The sequence below is a fragment of the Podarcis raffonei genome, chromosome 14 (assembly GCF_027172205.1).
Source record: "Podarcis raffonei isolate rPodRaf1 chromosome 14, rPodRaf1.pri, whole genome shotgun sequence".
Taxonomy (NCBI): Eukaryota; Metazoa; Chordata; class Lepidosauria; order Squamata; family Lacertidae; genus Podarcis; species Podarcis raffonei.
In genome coordinates this window covers 52,160,616-52,176,369 of record NC_070615.1, presented here as the reverse complement: position 1 = coordinate 52,176,369, position 15,754 = coordinate 52,160,616, and the positions used below count along the sequence as shown (strand labels likewise).

Sequence of the window (15,754 nt, the reverse complement as noted above, 5' to 3'; positions counted from 1 at the left end):
TGTTTAGGGAAGTTTTCAATGATTGTGTTTTTAATATTCTGTTGGGAGCTGCCCAGAGTGGCTGGGGAAACCCAGCCAGATGGGCAGGGTATAAAAAAATTATTGGAGTGGTACCTTCGGTTACAGGTGCTTCAGGTTACAGAAATATTACCTCGGGTTAAGAACTTTGCTTCAGGATGAGAACAGAAATCGCGCAGTGGCAGCGGGAGGCCCCATTAGCTAAAGTGGTGCTTCAGGTTAAGAACAGTTTCAGGTTAAGAACGGACCTCCGGAAGGAATCAAGTTCTTAACCTGAGGTACCACTGTATTATTATTTTTATTATTAAGGAGCAACCTCACTGCAGCTGCTCTGGCGATGACCTCACGAGTGGGAATGTGGCATATCGGAGTCTCTGGCAGTGGTGTCGCAAGGAGTTCAGTGTCGCAACCCCTTCCTGTGAAGCGGACCCATGCCAGCCACGCCTCGCCCTGGAGGCCCCACATCCCTGGATGACACACCCCCCCCAGAGAAGGTGCCCAGGGTTATCCCACACCGTTGTGTCACCAGCCAAGGCTGCCTTGCCGGTGAATCACACCTTATCTGTTGCGCCGCAGGAGAGTTTCAACTTCTTAAGGGATAGGCGGGGGTTTCTAGGATGCCACAGGAGGGCATTTGCACGTCAGCAGAGCGGCGCCAAGGCTAAGCTGTTCCAGGATACAAATAAGGAGATCAGTCTCCGCAGGGAGCCGGGCCCTGCCCCCTGCCCACCCCCACACGGCCTGACCTTGGCGAAGGGAACATGGCCATCGCCTCGGGCACCGCCAGCCACACTGTAGCAGCTTCAGAGAAAGGCTCCCAGAGATTTTTGCTTTTCTCTCTGGCAGCAAAAAAGAGCAAGGAGTCTTGTCGTGTCTTTTACGACTTTTGCGGACTACTGCCTTGCATCAGATGAAGTGAGCCGTCACTCACAGAACCTGATGTTGTAATAAATGGGCTAGTCTTTAAGGTGCCACAAGACTTTTTGCGGTTTTACTCCTTTGGCCCAGGCTGAATGGCTATATATATATCCACCATTTCTCTGATGAAAATAGAGACATCCTATTCCATCATCATCATCATCATCATTATTCTATTTATACCCCACCCATCTGACTGGGTTTCCCCAGCCACTCTGGGCGGCTCCCAGCAGAATTAAAAGCACAAGAAAACATCAAACATTAAAAACTTCCCTAAATAGCTTTCATATCCTCCAGCATTTCTCCGATGAAAATAAAGACGTCCTAAGGATAAGCAGGACATTCCGGGATCAAGTCAGAAACCGGGACAGCTTCTGGAAATCCGGGACTGTCCCTGGAAAAGAGGGACACTTGGAGGGTCTGATATTGATTATGAGGTTCAGAAAAGGGCCGACAAACTGATTCAGGGGGTGGGTGGACTCCGCTGTGAAGAAAGGCGGCAGCATTTGGGGCTCCTTGGTTTAGAGAAAAGCCAAGTAAGCAACAGAAGTTTATAACCTAATGTATGGCATGGGGAAAGCAGGTCAGGAAAAGTTTTTCTCCCTCTCTGATAACACTAGACCTCGTGGGCTTCCAAGGAAGCGGGATGCTGGAGGAAAAGAAAGTCCTTCTTCATACAGCACAGAGTTAAACTGTGGAACTCCCTGCCACAGTGATGGCCGCCAACTTGGCTGGCTTTAAAAGAGGATTAGACAAATTCACGGGGGAGAGGGCAGTCGACGGCTACTTGCCACGATGCCTCTGCACTCAGAGCTAGCACTGCTTCCACATGCTGGTTGCCAGAGACCACGGGAAGGCAGAGAACATAATATGGTTATAGAAGATATGTTCAAAAATACAATAATAGTTTTGACTCCGTGCTAGCATTCGAGTGACAAAGGAAGTAAAAGGAGGTGGATAACAATTAAGGATTTATTATGTTTTCAGAATGTATTGGAAAATTTATATAGAAAGGTTTGTTGTTTTGTGTACATTCGATTGTAAGATAAAACATATGCGAAGGGACTTGACAGGAAGTCAAAATTGAAGAAAAGATTTTGTAAGATAAAAGGGGGAAAATATTTACTTTCATTATTATAATTTTTTGGGGGGGTGTCTGTACATATGTGTGTTTTGTATGGAATGTTTGGGAGGAAATAAGATGGTATATAACAAACTAAATAATAATAATAATAATAATATCTTTATTGTCATTATTATTATTATTATTATTATTTAGTTTGTTATATACCGTCTTATTTCCTCCTAAATATCGATGTATGTAATTTTTATTTCTCAATTATATACAGTATAGTGGTAGTATGGTTGTAATGTTTTTTGTAACATAAAATCATTCAATAAAAATTAATTTTTTTAAAAAAAAAGGAAGGGAGGGAACATGATGCTGGGTTGACAGGCCCCCTTTAGCCAGAACCGGGAGCCAGGCTTCTCCTTACAGATTCTGATGGCACCTCCAGCTCCAGAGCCAGTCTACCCCGATCCCCAAGTTCTTAGGGGTACCCAGCCACTGCAAAAAGAGAATGCTGTCTTGATTTATTCTCATGTTCTGGGGCGTGCGCCTTGCCACTTCGGAGGCCTCGCCAAGGTGCAGAGCTGGAGAAATGCTTGGCTTGGCTTGGCTTGGAGGAGGAAGAGAGGAATGCAGATTTCCAGCCCCCTCTCCTCCTCCTGCTCTCGAAAGGGGAAGCGCTGGGAGGAAATGGCTGCTGAGTGACTGAGCCGGGAGCCCTGGCCGGCTCCGAAATGACTAAGTTTGGCAGTGCTACCTGCTGGCTGGTTTTCCTTTTATGGTGGATTTGCGCGGCCCAAGTGGAAGGAGGATCTGCAGGGATCCACCCTGACCCGGCCGTGTGCTACGCAAGAGGAAGCAGCCCTGGGGTGGAGCTGCTTCTCTCCCTTGCGCTCACAAAGCTTTCCATGCGGCGAGGAGCATGTTCTGGCTGTGAGCGTGTGTGTCTCCCCGGGTGTGTACGGCTGTACAAGAAGACATAAGTTTGCCTTTCATTGCACACCGCTTTGGGGTGCTTCCGAGGGACACAGCACACATTTTATGCTTCAGGCTGATGTCAGAGATGTGTATGAATGGGTGCATGAGGAAGCAAGCGGGAGAATGAATTAATTAATGTTATTATTTCCATTTATTACCTGCCTGCCATCCGAAGGGCCACAGCGCAGGTTGCAACAGTTAAAGCACAACACCAACATTAAGATGCAATATTAACAATAGCTTTTGCATCTTTCCCCCTTCCTCCTTCACAATTCTTTTTTTTAAAAAATAATTGTTATTGAATGTTTTCACATAACAAATTATTCCGACAAATCGTCTTCTTTATATTTCCCCCCATTTTCCCTCCCCTCCCCTCCCTCCCTTTTTCTCTCTGATTTTTTAACACATATTATTCTCTGCATGCTGTAAAAATGTAAAGATCCTCAACTTATCTATCTATTATATTAGTAACAATGAGTTTGTGTATGTTTATTCAAAACCTGCCAAGGAGTCCAGTTCATTTTGTTGTTTTTTCAAATAATTTGTAAAAGGCTCCTGGTCTTCTTTCAAGTCACAGTTGTCCTTGTCTTGCAATTTGCATGTCAATTTCGCCCGTTCTGCATAATCCATCAATTTCTCTTGCCATTGTTCTTTTGTTGGGGTTTCTTTATTCTTCCATCCTTGTGCTATTAAGATTCTTGCCACCGTTCTTGCATACATAAATATATTCTTCAGTTTCCTTGGCAGGTCTTTTCCTACAATCCCTAACAGAAATGCTTCTGGCTTTTTTTACAAATGTTAATTTCAACATTTTCTTCAACTCGTTATATATCATTTCCCAACTTTTTTTATTTCTCTACAATCCCACCACATATGGCAGAAAGTCCCTTCTTTTTCCTTACATTTCCAACAAATGTTTGACCCAGTTTTATACATTCTTGCAATCTGTACTGGTGTTATATACCATCTATACATCACCTCCTTCACAATTCAAGTTAGCACACTGGGGGTGTCTTAATTTATTCTCACAAGAAGCCTGTGAGGAAGATGAGCGACAGGCCAAGTATCATATAGAGAGCCTGGCTTCAAATTCTCACCGGGTTTCCTTTCTAGACGCTCCGGTCTCACTCATTAACCTACTTCGCAGGGTTGTTTTGGGGATAAAGAAGTGAATTTGCCCGGAAGACAAATGAGTTCTGAGCCAAACCATTGGCTGCGGCTACATGGTCTGAAACAGGACAGTGTCTCATTTTGGCACTGACATTATTCTCTTTTCTGTTTAAGCTTTAGGCGGGCATCACTGAGCTAGCATGTTTGCATTATCCTATGCAGTGGTACCTCGGGTTACATACGCTTCAGGTTCCAGACTCCGCTAACCCAGAAATAGTACCTCGGGTTAAGAACTTTGCTTCAGGATGAGAACAGAAATCGTGCTTCGGCGGCGCGGCGGCAGCAGGAGGCCCCATTAGCTAAAGTGGTGCTTCAGGTTAAGAACAGTTTCAGGTTAAGAACAGACCTCCGGAACGAATTAAGTACTAAACCCGAGGTACCACTGTACAATGTTTTGTTTAAGCTTGTTGAAATATGTCAGTATATGTGTGGGTTTTTTAAAATGCAAATAGGGATTGGTTCTATTTGCATCTATTGATATCGTGATCGTGTCTCATACTTTTGTTTGGATTACATAAATCGTTGCAAGCGTTTTGTGCATTGTGAGCCACGTTGGAAACAGCGTCTGGGGAAAGTGGCGTCGAAATAAACGCAGGATGGCGATGAAGTCAGTCCCATTGAGTTCAATGGTGCCTATGTGCCCGTAGGATTTTCCAGGCTAAAGCTGGCCGAGTGCCAGGGGTTGTGTGCAGCTGATTAACAGTGTGTGGGAATTGCTGAATGAAGGAAAGTGAAAGCTTTCCTATGGGGGGGGGGAGGCAGAGGCTGGTTTGGCCTCAGCCGCCCCCAGCCGGCCACAGGGTGGCGGCACCACTTTCTGCCCTTGCCAGAAGTCTAGCCCTGATGGGCAGAGATGCCCCTTTCAACGGCCTCTTCCTCCTCTCCCCTCCCCTCCCCTCCCCTTCTTCCCAGTCGATGCTTCTCTGAAAAGTCAAATAAAAGCATAACAAACAAAAACGCATTTAGTTTATTTATGAATCTCTACCTAGGAAGCATCTCAGTTTCACAATGGCATGAGGCGGACACAGAACTGTAGAATGGGGTCCCCCAAAGCTCATCTAGTCCAACCAGCTGCAATGCAGGAACCAGTTAAAGAACCCCTGACAGATGGCTGTTTGACCTCTGCTTAAAAGCCTCCAATGAATGACAGCTCATCGCCTTCCGAGGGAGTTTGTTCCACTGTCTTAACAGCTTTTGCCATCAGAAACCTCTTCCCAATGTTGTGTTGGAATCTCCTTTCTTGTCATTTGAATCCCTTGGTTTAGGTGCAAGCTTGCTGCCTCTTCCCTTTGACAGCCCTTGAGATAGTTGAAGAGGGCTACCAGATCTCCTCTCAGTCTCCTCTCTGCCAGGGTAAACATACCCAAATCCCTCGACCGTTCCTCATCAGGCCTGGTTTCCAGACCCTTGGTCATTTCGCTCGCCCTCCTCACACACCTTCCAGCTTGTCAATATAAAACAGGGATCGGCAAGCTTTACCTTGCCTGGGCCGGTTCACTCCAGCAGAGATCCCTCCGTGGGCCGGATTGCGCCCGTGCGTGAGCGCATGCGGCCACGATTTCCAGTGCTGGCGCCTGTGTCTGTGCAGACACAATTTCTGGCGTCTGCATAGACGCAATTTCCAGTGTCTGAGCATGCGCAGACACGATTTCCGGCACCGTGGAAGCAAGTCCCCACGCTGTGCTGCGCCAGTTTAGTGCAGTGTATGTGGGGACTCTCCTAGTGGGCAGCTCGGTTCAGCTCATGGGCCGGTTAAACGACCCCCGTGGGCTGCTTGTGGTCCATGGGCCTTAGGTTGCCGACCCCTGATATAAAAAAATTGCATCAATTAAAAATGGTTTTTAAATTGTACGTTGTATTCCGTTGTTCTGAGGGTCACTTTAAATACAGTGGTACCTCGGGTTAAGTACTTAATTCGTTCCGGAGGTCGAATTAAACTGTTCTTAACCTGAAGCACCACTTTAGCTATCGGGGCTTCCTGCTGCTGTCGTGCTGCCAGAGCACGATTTCTGTTCTCATCCTGAAGCAAAGTTCTTAACCTGAAGCACTATTTCTGGGTTAGCGGAGTCTGTAACCTGAAGCGTATGTAACCCGAGGTACCACTGTAATAATAATAATTTATTATTTCCCTAGCCACTCTGGGCGGATTCCAGCAGAATATTAAAATCAATAGTCTATTGAACAGGGGAGCGTCGAGCGAGTTATGGGCTGCCTGATGCACAGGCTCACCTTTTAACAACAGGACGTGCGTTTTCAAAACATGCACTTGTTTCTCTGAGACGCCACAGCTGCAGTGTGTGCTGCTGATATACACACTTTATCCGCAACAGGGGAAGCCCCCGATATGCCACCTCAAAATGCAGAGCCCTGAGCGTCTCAGCTTCCCTTCATTTTAAAAGCTAAGTTTCTAGCCTTCATGGCCGCGGACTGCAGAGACGAAGAGTCAAAGGCTCGGAAAAATACTGTGATCAGGGAAGATGTGGTCTGATGGCCTCGCTCAGCCTCGATGAGTCATACGTGTGTTAAAAATTGTAGCTGGTTTGCAGAAACTGAGAGAGATTTCTGGAAATGGGCAGCTCGGATGTAGAGTGAGGCAAACGGAGATCCACCCAGTGTTGAAAAGTTCATTTTGAGGAGGAACTAGTCCCAGCTGCTGTTTGTGCTTTTGCAAAACAAACTCCTTCAGAATCCTGTACGCCGCCTGGAGCTCATTGGGGGAAAGGGGGTATACGTGTAAAAAATAAAGAGTTGAAAACTACAGTTCCCGTGATTCTTTGGGGGAAGAAGCCGTGTGCTTAAAATGGATGGTATTCTGCCTGGAGGACAAACAGAAGGGGAAAACTATATAGTGAAGCAGCCAAAGGGTGATTAAATGGAGAAACTACAGCTGGTGACTTTTTTTTGCAGTGCGTATGAATGAGATATCCTTTCTTTCTATCTATCTGTTTCTCTGTCTCCCTATTTATCACATAAATATGGTTCCCGGGAATAGTAGAAAAACCACAGTCGCTTGCAGTAACAGAATCTTCCTCCGCTTGTTGTTTTGCTGATTTAGCACCTCTGGCCGACAGAGATAAAACCTGAGATCCCAGTTGCCTCCCCCTTTTCTCCAAAAATGGATGCAGTCGCCAACACCTTCGCCATCCCGGTAGAAGGTCAATGAGGAATAATCATCATTCCAGAGAGAGGGAGTGTTCAGAAAGGGGGTGGAAACCTGTGGCCTTTTGCACTAGTGGGAGGCTGCCTGCCTGGGCAGGGGTGGGGGGCTTATGAAGCGGAAAAGGAGAGCAGCTCAGCTGGAAAGTCCCTGGGAGAAGAGAAAGAAGGAGGTCCCTTTGGGCACCGAGAAAAACCAGCTTCAGTTACACTTCCCCTGCTGGCCTTTGCCCCGACTTCTTCCTCTTCCTCTTCCTCCCAGATTGGGGAAGAGTCATAAGAACATAAGAGGAGCCTGTTGGATCAGACCAATGGCCCCCCAGTCCAGCACCCTAGGAACTTAGGAATGGAGATAGACTGCCCCTGGACCTGGAGGTTCCATAGGAAAGTAAGAAGATTCTGCTGGATCAAGCCAGTGGCTCATGTGGCCCAGGCTGGCATTCTGTTCTTACAGACGCCAACCAGGTGCCTGTTTTGGGATTTCTGCAAGCAGGACCCCAGTGGCTCCCAGCAGCTGGTGAAATAAAAAAAATGTCACACACACACACACACACACACACACACACACACATATATATATTCATAAATGTACTAAGCAAACATGTACATAAATATATAAACCACATGTCTGAAGCAGCACAGGAAAACAGCCCTGGAACCATTTTGATTCCCAAACTGACCAAATGTTTTCTCTGCAAGGTCAAAGGAAAACGGAAAAGCCTCCCCATTGTCTTTTGCTTCACAAATGCTGTCTTAAGGGTATGTCTGTGTATGAATAGGGTGAGCCTGTGACCTGGCTCAGGAACTAAGTATTTATCATTACAAAAGACTGGCCAGGCTCCCCAGGGTATCCAATCAAGTGAGCATTAACAGGTAACCTGCCAGACAGGTGGTAAACAACGCACTCAGATTTCTGTTGTAGATCACCATTTCTGTGATGTAGGTATGATGTTTCTGGGGGTGGTCTTGGACTCCAGGGCGGGCAATTTAAAATGTCTATATAAGGGCGGGCACACCTGGGTTCTGGGTCCTCCTTCTCCTCCTGCGTGTGAAGGGAGCACCCTGTTGCAACAGTTCAATAAAGATCAGGCTTACGAGCTGCTTTGCTTCTCAATGTTCTCTGGTTGGCCTCTGTTCTTTTCTCCGACCGATGGAGAACCTGCAAAGGACTCTATAAGGGCTCCTGTGTCCCTCATAAGGGAATAAGGGCAGATTTTCGTTTATTACACTGGCATTCAGAAGCATCTCTGCCTCCGACTGCAGAGGGCAGGGTATAGCCCATGTGGCTAGGAGCTCTCTCCCTATGTCCTTTGCTGTCTTCTCCTCTCCCCACCCCCAGAACACTGGGAGCTGGGAATGCAAGGCCTGTGCGCTGTGTGTGCCTGACATTCTTTGCATTCCTGTCTCCTCCTCCTCCTCCTCCTCCTTCCCCACTTCTTTTTCCGCCCTGGGGGAAGATGCTCAGGGTTGCCTCCATGTATGGAGAGGAGGATCAGGGGGGGGCAAGCAAGCCTGGGGGAGCCAGGAGGAGTAAGAGGACAGAGACTCAGCAGGACGGATCCTGTCCAAGCAGGCAGGCACCCTGGGTTGTGGCGGAGGAGGGAGGTGACATCTGACTAGGGGGGCTCAGTGGACACATGGAAGGCAGCCAAAGGTGGGCAAAGGGGACCGGAATTGCAGAGCGTTGAACTAGATGTCCCTTGGGGTTCCTTAAAGGTAAAGGGACCCCTGACCATTAGGTCCAGTCGTGACCAACTCTGGGGTTGCGGCGCTCATCTCGCTTTACTGGCCGAGGGAGCCGGCGTACAGCTTCCAGGTCATGTGGCCAGCATGACTAAGCCACTTCTGGAGAACCAGAGCAGTGCACGGAAACGCTGTTTAACTTCCCGCTGGAGCGGTACCTATTTATCTACTTGCACTTTCGAACTGCTAGGTGGGCAGGAGCAGGGACAGAGCAACGGGAGCTCACCCCGTTACGGGGATTTGAACCACCAACCTTCTGATCGGCAAGTCCTAGGCTCTGTGGTTTAACCCACAGCACCACCCGGGGTTCCTTACAACCCTATTATTATTATTATTATTATTATTATTATTGGTTGGACAGTGATGGTTGGACAGATGGTTGGATAGTGTTCTCGAAGCTACCAGCATGAGTTTGACCAAACTGTGGGGGCAGTGGAAGACAGAAGTGCGTGGTGTGCTCTGGTCCAGGGGGTCACGAAGAGTCGGACACGACTAAACAACATTATTATTATTATTATTATTATTATTATTATTATTATTATTAATTATTTTAATTTCTTTGCCCCTTTACTATTAGTACAGTGGAATTTCAGTTGTCGAATGTAAGACTGTTCAACTTCCGAAACATTCGACAACTGAGGCGCAAAGGGAGAATGTCAATTTCAATGGTGAAGATTGAAAAACGCACCTCGGAAGCCGTTCGACTTCCAAGGCGCGTTCGAAAACGGAAGCCTTCACTTCCGGGTTTTCGGCGTTCAGGTTCCAAAACGTTCATCAGCGGAGATGGTCGAGAACTGAGGTTCCACTGTAATAATATTCTTTTAAAGCTTGAAGTCGTTTACAACCCACATTAAAAAATCAAAATCAAATAAGACATTCCAAAATAAAACATTCCTGAAGAAGATCAAACATGCAATATGCATTCAAAGCAACAGAATTAGCAGGAAGCTAAAACGTTATCTCAAATATTTCCAAATAAGACATTTTGCACAGTAAGGTCAAGTATAAAATACACATTTAAGGCAGCAAAGTTAACCTGTCCCCCCCCCCAATATTATTACAACAGTTGAAAATAAAACATCACTAAAGAAGGTCCAATACAGAATATACATTTAAAAGACAATTCTATTATTGTATGACCTGGAGTCATCATACAGAACAGGGGTTTGGCTCAGACACAAGCCCAGGATACAGAGTTGCACAAAGTTTTATCTACAGTAGTACCTTGGTTCCCAAACGTAATCCGTTCCAGAAGTCCGTTCCAAAACCAAAGCATTCCAAAATCAAGGCGCACTTTCCCATAGAAAGTAGTTCAAAATGGATGAATCCATTCCAGACTTTTAAAAACAACCCCTAAAACAGCAATTTGACATGAATTTTACTATCTAACGAGACCACTGATTCATAAAATGAAAGCAATAAACAATGTACTGCAGTCACACAGTCAATCAGTAGCTGAACTGGGTTCCACACAGTCACAAAAACAAAAAGAGCCACACACAAAAAACCCAAAATAAATAGCAAAAACCTCAGCGTAACACTCAAATCGGAAGCGTAACACTCAAAACAGAGCATGTTTGGCTTCCGAAAAAAGTTCGCAAACCGGAACACTTATTTCTGGGTTTGCGGTGTTTGGGTTCCAAGTTGTTTGAGTACCAAGGCATTTGTGAACCAAGGTACCACTGTATGAACAGAAAGTCACACTGTGCTTGAACATTAGGAAGACCTCACATCCTCCCAGAAGGCTGAGCGAGGCAATGTCGTGCAAGCAAACATAGGCCTCCCTCTTTCTGGTTTGCATCATCTGGGGCAATTGCAAAATTTGGGCTTAAATGGACTCTCTTGGCACTGAAAAGATCCTGCCGTGAGCTTCCTTTCTGCCCATTTCCCGTGACAGATGGATGTTGCTAACACAATTTCACCAACACTTGTCCTTCCCCTATTCTTCACCCCCTGCCCCGCTGCCTTCACAGAGATGATGCTGATCTGATAAGGGGTTTTTAAAAGGGTTTTCTGATGGTGAAATGCTGTGATTTGTCATCCCAGAAACTCTTCAACACTCAGTTTTATTGGATGGCCATATGTTCTTTTGTAATGAGAGGGGGGTGGGGAAGTTATCTCTATCTACTTTCTTCATGGCAGTGCATCATAGTATAAACTTCTACAATGTTGCCTCTTGGTTGCCTTTTCTGCAAACTCAGAAGTCCCAAACTTTTGGCAAAGAGAACAAGGCATACCAGTCTCCCCCCTTTTAGACATTTGCTTTTCTCCTCTGTTGAAATTTAAACTATAAACCTCCCTGCAAAGTGCTGTGACCGTTCTGGGAGGGCCTGGGGCTTGCAAATTAATTAATTTACGAACCCTTCAGCTCTCCTGCGACCCCCTTGGTGCAGATTGCCTCAGCGTCTCCCTGAAATTATCTTTAACCAAGCAACCGTCTGATATTGCTGTTCTGGTGGAGAAGCCATGAAAGCTGTGGTCGTCGTTATGGAGAGTGATGATACTGGCAATCGCCTTCGCTTCCAGCTGGAGTTGGAGTTTGTGCAGTGCCTGGCAAACCCCAATTACCTAAACTTTCTTGCCCAGAGAGGATTCTTCAAGGACAAAGCATTTGTCAACTACCTTAAATACCTGCTCTACTGGAAAGAACCAGAGTATGCCAAATACCTAATGTACCCCCAGTGCCTGCACATGCTGGAGCTGCTGCAGTATGAGCACTTGCGCAAAGAGCTGGTCAATGCCCAGTGCGCCAAGTTCATCGATGAGCAGCAGATCCTGCACTGGCAGCACTACTCTCGCAAGCGCATGCGTCTCCAGCAGGCCCTGGCCGAGCAGCAACAGCAGCAGAACAGCACCTCTGTGAAGTGAGCCCATTTGGCATCCCCAGTGAGTGCAGGAGGGACAGTTGCAGTGGCGGCACTACTCTGGAATCATCCAAGCATGGGGCTGCCTTGGCTGAGCAGCCACAGCACAAAATAGTCACCTTGGGGGATCTCAACACCTCTTATGGATCCTCTGGCTTTGCTTTACCAGAGGCTGCATAAACAGCTTCTTTACGTGTTGGATGAAGTAGCAAGAAGTTCTCACCCCCTCCAGATTTAAAGTTGTCACTGCATTTCCCAAAAGACTATCAGGGGAAAGGTGGGTGATTTGGGTTGGTATGTCTGTCTCTTTCTGTGTGTGTGTGTGCGCGCGCATATATATATATATATATATATATATATATATATATATATATATAATCCCTATGGTGGTTAGTTTTTAGCACATTATTGAGAGCAGCAAATAAAGAGACTTAAAAGCTAAAAAAACAAACAAACAAACCAAGCGACCGTCCTGGATCAATCTGCCAACCGTATCCGCACGTCTTTCTTTTGGAGAAATTTGCCACGGGAAGAAGAAGCAGGCCCCAGAAAACAACATTGAGGGGGTGGTTCACCTTGTGATGCTTAGCAATTTAAGTACTGCGGTACCTCGTGTTACATACGCTTCAGGTTACAGCCTCCACTAACCCAGAAATAGTGCTTCACGTTAAGAACTTTGCTTCAGGATGAGAACAGAAATCGTTTTCCTGCGGCGCGGCGGCAGCGGGAGGCCCCATTAGCTAAAGTGGTGCTTCAGGTTAAGAACAGTTTCAGGTTAAGTACGGACCTCCGGAACGAATTAAGTACTTAACCTGAGGTACCACTGTACAGGGTCCCTTGGTTCTCACACGCCTTGGTACTCAAACAACTTGGAACCCAAACACTGCAAACCCGGAAGTAAGTGTTCCGGTTTCAGAACTTTTTTGGAAGCTGAACGTGCTCTGTTTTGAGTGTTACGCTTCCAGTTTGAGTGCCACACTTCTGTTTTGAGTGTTATGATCTGAGTGTTAGGCTGAGGTTTTTGCTATTTATTTTGGGTTTTTGTTTTCTTGGCTCTTTTTTGTTTTGTGACTGTGTGGAACCCAGTTCAGCTACAGATAGATAGATAGATAGATAGATAGATAGATAGATAGATAGATAGATGATAGATAGATAGATTGTGTGAATGCAGTACATTGTTCATTGCTTTCATTTTATGGATCAATGGTCTCATTAGATAGTAAAATTCATGTCAAATTCATGTTGTTAGGGGTTGTTTTTAAAAGTCTGGAAAGGATAAATTTATTTTGCATTACTTTCTATGGGAAAGTGCTTCTTGGTTTTGGAACGCTTTGGTTTTGGAAAGGACTTCCGGAACAGATTAAGTTTGAGAACCAAGGGACCACTGTACGGTCCTTTTAAAGGCAGCAGCCTTTGGTCTCATTAGATAGTAAAATTCATGTCAAATTCATGTTTTAGGGGTTGTTTTTAAAAGTCTGGAACGGATCAATTTATTTTGCATTACTTTCTATGGGAAAGCGCTTCTTGGTTTTGGAACGCTTTGGTTTTGGAAAGGACTTCCGGAACGGATTAAGTTTGAGAACCAAGGGACCACTGTACGGTCCTTTTAAAGGCAGCAGCCCAGCAGATGGTTTAAAAAGCGTTTCAGAAACGAGCCAGGTGGCTACCTGCCAGGATGGACAGGTGAAACCTTAGCTCAGCGCTAATAGGGCCATTTGAAACTGTGAAACTGACATCTGAAGCCTCACCTTAGTCAGAAACTGATTGCATTTTGCAGGGACTGAAGCCAGACACTTCATCCCTTTCTGGAAGGGATCCAGACTGCTCTTGCCTGCCAGATTCTGCCAACTCTTCTTCCTTGGAGCATGAATAAAGGATCAGGAAAAGTACCGAAACCTGAGAAAATGGTAGTTTCTTATACCGCCTATTCCGCCCTCCCTCCCTTCCTTCCCCACCCCCCAAATAATAATAATTTTTTTTATAATTTTCAGTTTTATACATTTCAATAACTTTACAATCATTTTAACATTTTGAAACTCATCTTCCTTTCCCCTCTTTCTGCGGTTCCTTAAATTTATTTATTTTTATATTTTCCGCATATTCCAAATTAACTTAAGCATTTATTCATCTACTTTAAATGCATACTCTTATAAAACTGCAGGTTATTACAATAATCCTGTCAATGTTCTTATCTGTCTACACTTTGTAAATATTCCATAAACCATTTCCATTCTTTTATAAAAAAAAGTTTATCTTTTAAAAATTATTTTCCCGGCAAGTTTCACCATTTCTGCATATTCCATAAGTTTTTGTATCCATTCTTCTTTTGTCAGGACTTCTTTCCATTTTTGGGCAAATAACATTCTTGCCGCTGTATTTGCATACATGAATAAATTTCTGTATGGTTAGGGTAGTTCTGTTCCTATAATTCCCAAAAGGAAAGCTTCTGGGTTTTTGGGGTTTTTTTACAAATGTTATTTTAAACATCTTTTCCCATGCATTATATATCATTCCCCTGTAAGCTTAAACCTAACTACAGGACCACCACATATGATAAAAAGAACCTTCTTTCTCTTTACATTTCCTACACTTACTTGATTTTTATTTGTACATCTTTGCCAATTTACTTGGTGTTAGATACCATCAATATAATATTTTCATATAGACTACTCCTTACTTCCTGAGCACCTTCTGCAGAGTGCTGGATGGTGACCTTGCAAAACACCTGCACCCAGGGCCAGATTGAGGTTTGATGAGGCCCTTAGCTACTGAAGGTTATGGGGCCTTTTATATGTCCTGCTGTCCTTTGTCAACAACAAATTGTCGCTGGTTTTTGGTCAGGGGTCCCTTTACCTTTACCTTTATATGCAAAAGGTAAAGGACCCCTAACAGTTAAGTCCCGTCGCAGATGACTCTGGGGTTGTGGCGCTCATCTCGCTTTCAGGTCAAGGGAGCCGGAGTTTGTCTGCAGACAGCTTCTGGGTCATGTGGCCAGCATGACTAAGCCACTTCTGGCAAACCAGAGCAGCACACGGAAACGCCGTTTACCTTCCCGCCAGAGCGGTACCTATCTATCTACTTGCACTTTGTGACTCTCCCTTGCTGGAAACCACCGGAGGGGAGAGCTGCTCTTGTGCTCAGATCCTGTTTCCTGATTTCCCACGGGCATCTGGCTGGCTGCTGTGAGAAGAGGGTGCTGGACTAGATGGGCCATGGGCCTGATTCAGCAGGCTTTCCTAATGGCCCGTCTTTAAAAAAATGCAGATTCGGCAGGTTTCCCTCACATCCCATTTTTGTGATTGATGACAAACTCGGAACAGGATGCGCTCCGAGAAAGCCAGCTTCACTGTTAGGCAGAAGGAGGTCAGGCCGCCCCAGGCAGCTAGTTCTAGGTGTTCTATGAAAGGGCAGCGCCATGTTTCATTTACACTGGTTGCATTTTTACTGCTGGGGGCGGTGTGTGCATGTGTGGCGAGAGAGAGAGAGAGAGGTGCTTGTGGGATTCTCTGCCAAAATGAGTTGGCCCAAGCTGGGTACTCTTGCATTCTGACATTCCCTTTTTCACCTTGGCTTGGCGGTGCTAGGAGCACCCTCAGCTCTTGGCCTGGCTATGCTGGGAACTGCAGGATGTGGAGGAGGACGAAAATGCTTGCTTTATCTGCTCTACCCAGCAAAAGAGAGCAGCATTGTATGAGCGGCTGAGCGTGCAATCTGGAAAGTCCCTGTGCCCAATTTCCCCAGCGACTACTAACCCCCCTGCCTTTGCTCTCAGGAGCAGAGAGCCTTTAATTCTCAGCAGCAGACACACCTCGTTCATATCTACAAGTCTTTTGCAACT

General features: G+C 45.7%; 1 protein-coding gene across 1 annotated transcript; it reads left to right on the top strand.

Annotated features, from left to right (window-relative positions):
- Positions 1-11,499: 11,499 nt before the first annotated feature.
- On the top strand, positions 11,500-12,028 carry LOC128402127 (mediator of RNA polymerase II transcription subunit 31-like). Its single transcript, XM_053366019.1, has one exon. It carries the CDS (start codon positions 11,519-11,521, stop codon positions 11,918-11,920), a length of 402 nt encoding a protein of 133 aa, XP_053221994.1. The 5' UTR covers positions 11,500-11,518; the 3' UTR covers positions 11,921-12,028.
- Positions 12,029-15,754: the final 3,726 nt, after the last annotated feature.

Excerpts from the sequence above, each read along its gene's own strand:
- LOC128402127 (XM_053366019.1), top strand. The coding sequence starts at position 11,519 with ATGAAAGCTGTGGTCGTCGTTATGGAGAGTGATGATACTGGCAATCGC.